At 30.5% G+C, this 9,618-nt stretch overlaps 1 protein-coding gene across 1 annotated transcript; it reads left to right on the top strand.

Moving 5' to 3' along the window:
- The first annotated feature begins 402 nt into the window (after positions 1-402).
- Positions 403-5,798, top strand: LOC143071970 (zwei Ig domain protein zig-4-like). The gene is made up of 9 exons (XM_076246701.1): positions 403-558; positions 1,405-1,505; positions 1,855-1,897; positions 2,137-2,300; positions 2,666-2,864; positions 3,196-3,252; positions 3,467-3,624; positions 4,001-4,117; positions 5,047-5,798. Exons 2-9 carry the CDS (start codon positions 1,428-1,430, stop codon positions 5,062-5,064), a joined length of 834 nt encoding a protein of 277 aa, XP_076102816.1. The 5' UTR covers positions 403-558; positions 1,405-1,427; the 3' UTR covers positions 5,065-5,798.
- Positions 5,799-9,618: the final 3,820 nt, after the last annotated feature.

Genomic DNA, 9,618 nt, shown 5'->3' with positions numbered 1-9,618 from the left:
TAAATTAGTTTATTGGTCATCGATAAGAATATAAAGCCATAAGTTATGGAATGTATCCAACTAAATCAATAATCGCACATTCAATAGACAGATTAACATAGTGTTGTACAATGTTGGAATTCTTATGAATGAACCTTGTAATTGCTTCGGGCCATTACTATTTTACACTTAGGTGATTTTTGCCACGCCCGTAATCACATATAAGGAAATTTCTACTTCCGATATCATCATAATGAATGGCATTAGACATTTTTGGTGACACCCTCGGGACCAAGTAGCCAATAGTATGGCCAGTAAATTCACACCAATTTAAGCGTGACATATTTCAGGCACGTGGGCGCAATGAGTGACGTCACCAAGAAGGCAATTCTGATATAAAATTCGTATTGTTGGAACTAGTGATTATAAAACTTATTCAGAGTCTGAGCATACATACTAATATTAAATTTACAGTGTAAAAAATCAGAACTTACTTTTATATTGGAATTTTGGATTTTTTCTAGAAAGAAACTAAAGGAATTATATTAAACTAGAAACAAGTGATCTCTGTAAATCAAGGTAAGTTAAAATTAATATTTGAATATTAATTGAAGATGATGCAATCTTTCGTTAGGTATTCTATATACGCAAAATTCCAGTTCTTTGAATGGACTTTTATCAATATCTTTATTTAGTTCGTTGTACTTGAAAAGATATATCCTTCATGCTATTTTTATATATATATATATTTTTTATTAAATCATATTGTTATAAAAGAAATGAATGATGATAACTTTAATGATTTATGAAGTATTGTATTATTGCCTATGCTTCTTGACAAGATGTTGAAGTCTGCTAAAAAAAAAAAAAAAAAAAAAACAACACGTGGTTCTGGAATATTCCTCAAGTTTTGTCGAAGCTAAAAGTTGGAAATCCCAAAATAGCAATCTTTTGAGAGCATAAAATCTGAAAGATCTTTAAAAGAAGAGCCAATTTCGATAAAAGTAATACATGTAGTATAAACTGGACATTGTCGCTATTGCATTAAACTGCATTTTAATTGTTTTATCAAATAATTGTTTAAAAATGGTACTTAGATTTTAACAAACATAGATAGAGGGTAGGTACTGTAACATAAAAACTAGCAACCAAAGCTCAGCACACATGTTTTAACGATGAATATATAACCCATCAAACGAAGGTCATATTATTATGAACAATATCAGAAATACTTATACTAGCCCAAAAGAAATAACGATTTCTAATATTGAAAAAAATATATATACCCAAGATAATCATATAGTTAATATAAGAAATTCAATGCTTGTTGAGTTTAATATTTACAAATATATGTTTCCAAAAAGTTTATAGTAGAATGTATGATCGTACTAAATTATACTAACTCTTTTTATTTATTTATTTCAGATTATATAAATAGCTATTTTTCAATGGGAATCTCTACAACAGTAATAAGGATTTTGATTTCCTTTCTTTTTTGCTCAACTCTATCATTCGGACGATATTTGGTAAGTACCTGTATTTATCTTATAAAGAATTTATTTTTGAAGATATTTTACGATTGACATTCAAATTTCAATTGTTATGGAATTTTTAAAGGTAAAACATCAAACATATAATTTTGAGATTTTCTAGTTTTATTGTAGTATTTTTATTTTTATTTTTTATAATAGTGACAAAAGTCATTCATCACGTCCGCATTATACTTTTTCTAGGTATGCTCATAATTCACTGTCTTAACCACTCCTTATTTGACGATACTTGACCTATTAGTATATTTGTGTTATTTAACCTGGTGGGAACTGTTCCAAGTGGGTAATGTGTACTTGTTTGACCTGACATCTTTTGCTCTTTCAGAGTGATGACAATCTATTTCGGGAAGTAAAACGGCTGGCTAAAGGTAAGATAATACAACCATTTTCTTGCTTTTGAAGTTATTGAATTGTTGATAACAATATCGTCTGGAGATTAAATTGAAAGTTTTAAACGCATTCATTTGTACTTTTAAATGTTAAGACGTTTTGAGACATTCGAAATTAACGATTTTTGTTTTCGACAATTTTCTTTTATTATATTTTATGAAAATTAATTCAACGAATAAAGTTCTAAATAAGTCACAATGTTCTTTTTCAATTACAGAAAAGCGAACGACCGAAGACAATAAATTATTTTTCAAGACTGGCGAAGACTTGCCTAGCGAAACGATAGGAACAGCACACGAAGACATTGTATTGGAATGTCAAGCTGGCGGGAAACCAGCAGCATCAATTCACTGGCTGAAGAATGGTATAAGAATTCAACAGGTAATTATTCAATACAAGTATTAAATGAATTTTTATTATCTAATCTAGAAAGATTAAACTTTTAAAAGCTTTGTTTTGCTTTTTTATATTTCGATTGATTGTTCTGCATTCACGTACCATGAAATTAAGCTGTTTCAAAAACCATTTAATAATTTCAGAAGGAAAGTTTTAAATGATTGCAATTGTAATCAAAGCTCGGTGTTTTGATTTCAAAATTAGAATACATTAAGGGAAAGGTGGGATTGAAGCTTTATTTTCGTATCGATTTTAATATCATTTCCGGAAAAATGTGGAACCAACCTGCTTGCACCATTACTTTTTGTAAAACGAGGATCACTATTTCATAATCTTTTATTTTATTCCAGGGTCCATCAAGAGATTATAAAAACGACGAATTATTTGTGGAGGAAATATTAAACGAGAAAAGAGGAGCATTGATAGGACTCGGTTTTACTAAATCAAAGTTATATTTGGACTGTCTGTCTCCCGAGGACGAAGGGGAGTACACATGTGTAGCTGAAACAGCAACCCAGAGAATTGTTCAGACAACACAAGTTTCAGTCGGTAAGTACAAATGCATACAGTTATTTTCTGTATTTTTATGTACTAAAAGATGCAAACAATTGCCGTTATGATTTAAAGGTCGATTGCTTTATATAAAATTGGAACATAATTAATAAATTAATCGCCTATTCAACAAATTAATCGACTATTCGGCAAATTAATCGACTGTTCGACAAATTAATCGACTATTCAACAAACTAATCGACTATTCAGCAAATTATTCGATTCTTCAACAAATTTAATATCGACCATTTACCGACTCTTCTACATTATATCGTAATGCATAGATTTGATCTTACTGTTGCTAATTGACCGATTACTTTTATTTCAGTTGGCCAATTTGAATCCAAAGCTCACGAAAAATGTATCGTAAAGAAATCAATTCATTGTAAGTATATATACAGTATTTATACAGCATATTATATTTTTGAATGATTTAACGAGAAAATGTAAAATTTTCTTAAAAAACCCAAACATTTCCATGACTTTTTTATTCGTTTTTTTATCGTTCTTTCTTTACTTGTAAAATAATATACGATATTTGATATAATATCATTCGAATTATAAACAGAAAGTTTATTTATGTATTTTTTCCATTATAGCTGCTTCTGCAAGAATATTTCTATGGACAAGCCATAGAGTCGAAATAAGTGGTGCCTCTGTCCAACTAATGTGCAGAGTAGAAGGTAGTCCATCCCCTGTGGTATCATGGGTTACACCGAGAGGCAAAGAAATTTCACATCCTACAGAAAAATATGAGGTAAGGTTATTTCTATTTTAGAATGATAAAATAAAACATGTTTAGTCTTTGAATTCTTGGCTGTTTTTTTACCTCCGTATTCTTAGACAAATTTATCATGTGAACATTTAATCCAAAATCAGTGGTTTATTTTATGTTGAGACATTAATACCAATTCATTGCGAAATTTTTATATATTTAGTATCACATTTCAAGTTTCTAGTATATTTTTATAATTTTAGGAAAAAAAAAACAACTTTAAAATTCTCCTTTTTATAGTTTAGTAGATTAGTAGATGTTTGACATTCAGTTTACGTTAACATTCATATCGAATTTTCTTATTATATTCGCTATCATAGTCATAGATTGTTAAATGACACTTTTTTTTATGATTCAGGTGCTAAGTAATGGAGATTTATTGATACGGAACATTTCGTGGAAAGACATGGGATCATATACTTGTTCATGTACTAATGATACAGGCGTTGACGAAATATCAACCTTCCTTTATCCAGTAAGTATCAGATTGTTACCATTAATGCTGAGTTCACACGTAATTTGAATTTGATTCGCATTAACTGATTCGAATTAGTTTTATTCGCATTCGAAACGTTTAACGTCATAACGTCAATTCTAATTCGAATTGCAATGCGCGTTAAATTCGCTTTACTGTCCTAACGACGTTAACTTTTCATTCGTATTAACAAAAACGTATTTCTAATGTGAATTAGTTAACTCGAATTAGCCAATTCGAATCAATTCGAATTAAAAAAGAAAAGTGTGTGAACGCGATTAGCGAATTCGATTCGCATTCGATTCGAATTCAATTCGAATTAAATGTACGTGTGAACGAGGCATTATGATTTTTATAAAAATACTTTACGTCAAATAAAATTAAAGGTACTTCGATTTGACAAGGCGCTTATGCGCACTCTCTATTTTTCTAATATAAATTAGACCAAATACGACAACGAGACAGCAACATAACGATCCAATTAATGATAAACAATTGTTATCAAGAAAACACATTAAAAATGATCTGCTCAGAATTCATTCTTGTTCAGTATTGTAAAACTCACAGAAAACAAACAGGACATCAACATACAAAGCATTTACTTCGGCTTCTTAAATCAAATAAAGAGTAACACTCAGATAATAGTTCTTAAATAAAAGCAACAGGTGTATAGTTGATGAATAGTAAACAATCAATTAAGCGAAAACAAATCCGGGTTACAAACTAAAACAGAAGAAACACATACACTATAAGGGAAAACAACAGTGTTTCTAGTGTGCACTTAACAGTGTTTCAAAACATTATCAACTGGGTTTTAAACTGTAGAAAAAAATATTATAAATTAGTTTGTTAAGATTGTTGCAAAATAATATCATAATATACTTTCACTATCTCCTGTAATACTAAATTATTTCGTCTTTCCTTTTCAGACAAGAAGGAGATCGTAACACTTACCTGTAAAGGCATGATACAGAATTCCAGCCATTTTACTGTCTCTTAACAATTTCATTCCGAAAGCTTAACAATCTGGTTCCTTTAAGAGACTTTAATCTTGCCAGAAAGATCCACGAACCAGTCCCAACATTTGTTGTTGGTTGTTGTTGAAAATGTGCAATGGTTATATTGTTGTGTTCTCTGTTAAAACTTTACAATTGTTGAAGAATTTGTCTCATATATTATTTTTAATGCATTTTGCGTTCCGAATAACTCGGAAAATCCACGATATTAACTATTCACCTTCATTTTAATCAATTGTTTTCTTTCTTAATATTTCTTGAAATAGTCAAGAGTGCATGCAAGAGTATAAATTGGAATGTTGAATGTGGTATATTAGTAGTGAGCAACAAAATACACATATCTGTGAGAAAAAGTCTTCTCTGAACAATTTATGTTTTAAATTAGAAACCTTTATAGTGAACCAAACTCTATTTCAAAATGTCGTCTGCTATTTATGCATGACGTATTTATTTCCTGAGTACTTTATCCATGACGTCATCAAAACATATCATTGTGAATCATTATTTATTTATAATTGTTCATTCTGTGCCATTTTTATTGTAAAATAGTCATCCTATTTATTTATTTGTTTTATTTATTGAGATTATTTATTGATGAATATGACATAATGTGTAATATTGTGCTCAAAATTGACAAATGCCTTTAATAAATCCAGATGATTTTCTGTATGTGTTGTATAATTTATCCTCCTGTCTTATCGTGATCAAATTAGCCATTTTGCTATTTCCTTGGAGATTAATGTAAATGGATCGGTTGATGATCATCTTGTAAGACCATACTTGTTTCATAAACGCAGACAAATAAATCTACAATCAATTCATAAAAGAAACGGTCATAAACCTATGTCGAATTAACTCATTAGTTACAATACCTCATCATCTAAAGGGTTAAATGAAATATTAATGATAATTGCTTATTTGATGGAATATTACTGTTGCTGAAGACCAGATAAATATCAATAAGTCATTTCCAATCGTTTTGAATATCCATAAATTGGATAGATGGTAATTATTTAAATGGTCATGCATTGGAGCTATTCACCAAACAAATGACGAACAGTGTTAAGTATAAACTTATTGTTGTTATAAGCTAAACGATATTGCGAAATAATAATGGAATAATAGTTCGTGTCTCTAATTTCCTGTGCTCAAAGATTTTCTTCAATTTTTATTTGATTCACTAAATCGATAATCAAAACTCATCAGTCGAAAACAAACTGACAGTTCCCTGACAAAAAAACGAAAAACGACAAAATTTATAGACTAACAACCGTATACAAAACACAAAATAAATATTTAAGATTGAGCTACACAAATTCCACCAAAAAACCCAACATGTAGTGATCTAAGGCGCTCCGAAAGGTATAGCACTAATATCTTGCAGTTTGATACTTATTACTAATTCGATAAATTGATGTAAAATTTAGCATTGAAAATGGCCCGGCCGTGATGTGAAATAAATTCGTGGAATTTGATGCAAATGTCATACAAGTGAGAGGTTTAGTTAGCTATAAAACCAGGTTCAATCCACCATTTTCTACATAAGAAAATGCCTGTACCAAGTTAGGAATATGACAGTTGTTATCTATTCGTTTTTGTGATTTTACTTTTTACCTTTGTTCGTTGCTCTATTGGAATCACAAGAATTTAAAGAGACGTGTTTAGTCATGTTGATTTGGATCCAATTCATCACGTGTTGTTCGTCTGATTTACATGCTCTACATATCGTATCATTATACTTATACGAAGACTGATGCACGTATAAATTGTAACAGTAGATTCAGACTATGTAGACAAACCCACTATCGCTTCGTTTAGAGTTCATTTGATTCTTATTGTTTTCATCAATCATATGTCTTTATATGAAAGGACATGTGAACGAGAACGAATAACAAAAATAACAGACATAAATAGGACAACACCTCGTTATTGTCATTACCATATGTTAAACCCTTAATCGTCTGGAGTCTAGACGTTTGCATAAATTAACAAATACTATTAAAGATCGGCCATCAACACCAAATTCCCTAAAGAACAACAATTGTAAAATATAAATGATTTTCAAATCTCATAAATCGATTATGAAGACAACTTAAGGCAACTACTACAAAAGAGGGGCGAAAGATGCCAGAGGGACAGTCGTCAAACTCATAAATCGAAAATAAATTGACAACGCCATGGCTAAAAAAGAAAAAGACAAACAGACAAATTATAGTTCAAAAGACACAACATAAAAAACTAAAGACTAAGCAACATGCACCCGACCAAAAACTGGGGTTGATCTCAGGTGCTCCAGAAGGGTCAGCAGATCCTGCTCCATATGTGGCACCCGTCGTGTTGCTCATATTATTACAAACTTATCGAATCACATTAACTCAAAAAGAGGTGAGACCAATGACAGGGTAAGCATTTTCTGCTAAACATGTATCACATGCAAGCGATTCAAAATGAAAATAAGGTGAGAAAGACGGTATGCTACTGCTGGGAAGTTGACGATTGGATTGGCAATTAGTAATATATTCTTGCTTGAACTAGTCCTTCTGTTCAAGCATAACGAACATAATCAATAATGCCATGCGCTGTAATATCAACCCTTGAGCTTCCGATTACCCTTCACCTTACAATTTAACAACGTCATGAACAGTGCCAGAAGTCACGATCTGTTAAAATAAGTAAAATAACAAAAATACCGAACTCCGATATAAATTCTAAACGGAAAGTCCGTAATTAAATTGAAAATAATAAAAGCTCAAACAGATCAAACGAATTGATAACAAATTTCAAATGTATTGCATTGAATTTTAAAGCAAAACAAATTAAGTCATACAAATACCATCTTTATATTTGCTGGATTTATGAAAATAAAAGTAAAATAAAAATATACTGAACTCAAAACGATAAGTCCCTAATCAAATCGCAAAATCAAAAGTTAAAACACATCAAACGAATGGACAAAAGCTTTCATATTCCTGACTTGGTACAGGCATTTTCTTATGTAGAAAATGGTGGATTGAACCTGGTTTTATAGCCCTAAACCTCTCACTTGTATGACAGTCGCATCAAACTCCATTATATTAACAACGATGCGTGAACAAAACAGACATTATAGGTAAAATGTTCAAAATAGGGATACAACAGTCATTACCGTGTCACAATCTCAATCAGAACAAAACAAACAAATATTTGACAAAGAAGCACAAAATAGCATTTAAAAAAATTTACAACCATGTTCATTGCTTACCTATTTTGTATTTTATTTAAGTATGTTAAAATCAATCTATAAAGGATTGAAATATTTTAAGTCCTACTGAATGGCTAGATTAACATCAACTCTGGTGTAGAACCGCTTGAATTATATATCAATTAAACACTGCTGTCAAGTAACTGCAGTTAAGTAAATAAACTCATCATAGATACCAGGATTAAATTTTGTTTTAAATTTATCATAGATATAAGGATTAAATTTTGTTTTAAATTTATCATAGATACCAGGATTAAATTTTGTTTTAAATTTATCATAGATACCAGGATTAAATTTTGTTTTAAATTTATCATAGATACCAGGATTAAATTTTGTTTTAAATTTATCATAGATACCAGGATTAAAATTTGTATTTACTGATATATTCCTCTCCCTATCACATGACAGATTTTTGACTACTTTGCAAATTTTCATAGTAGCCATATTGATTTTACCCATATCCTCAGTGATTGATATAATCTTGCATCCAGTTCATGTTAAGTTATAGGCAAAGAAAACTCTAGAGGAGAGAACCGAACACAAGAAAATATCTATACGTTTCAGAAACCAAAATGTAGACTACTATGCACAAGAGCTCACTGGATAAAGCTCAGATTTGTTTAAAACAAAACTACTCTGGAGATAAAATATGAAGCATCATAATCAACAACATTGTCATCTGAGATCTATAATCTTAGTTTTAACATTGCAATGAAACAGCGAGTACAAATATTCGAATCCGCTTGCCTTCGCGTCATCAGACACTAAAATGAAGATGTGTTTGGTTAACATTTGATCACATAGTAATTCTTGTGTTTTTCCAATGTTGTCTCTTGCTCATCAACCCAAAAGGCATACATGTAATACCAATATCAAAATATAGATACGGTAACCTATTCAAATTTTTGTAATAATGGGTTGGAGAGGGGGGAATATCAAGGACCGAATCAACCCAAATATATGTTTTGCTTGACAAAAATAATTCAATAAGTTCTTATGAATTCGACCCCATACAAATTTATAAAGGTCACGTTAAGGCAATGAACTCATATCAAAATGCACATTAATATTTGTTATTATTAAGTATGTGAAGCTTGTTGTAAGCAAAAGGACTTCACCTCCAAGTGTCAACTATCCTGGCTTGTCTCTTACTTTTCTGTTGTTGTATTCTTCACAGCTCTGCTGAAAATATATTAACCAAAAGCAACTTTTTTAATTTTTACTTAGACAGCATTAGTCACACT

This window comes from Mytilus galloprovincialis, chromosome 4, assembly GCF_965363235.1.
Source record: "Mytilus galloprovincialis chromosome 4, xbMytGall1.hap1.1, whole genome shotgun sequence".
Taxonomy (NCBI): domain Eukaryota; kingdom Metazoa; phylum Mollusca; class Bivalvia; order Mytilida; family Mytilidae; genus Mytilus; species Mytilus galloprovincialis.
Note: the sequence above shows the minus strand (reverse complement) of the source record. Positions and strands in the feature narration are given on the sequence as shown.

What these genes read in the sequence shown, in the direction of transcription:
- LOC143071970 (XM_076246701.1), top strand. Translation starts at nt 1,428, where the DNA reads ATGGGAATCTCTACAACAGTAATAAGGATTTTGATTTCCTTTCTTTTT. An exon ending in AGTAAAACGGCTGGCTAAAG is followed by an intron (nt 1,898 to 2,136) that starts GTAAGATAATAC and finishes TTTCAATTACAG; the next exon opens with AAAAGCGAACGACCGAAGAC. An exon ending in CGTAAAGAAATCAATTCATT is followed by an intron (nt 3,253 to 3,466) that starts GTAAGTATATAT and finishes TTTCCATTATAG; the next exon opens with CTGCTTCTGCAAGAATATTT.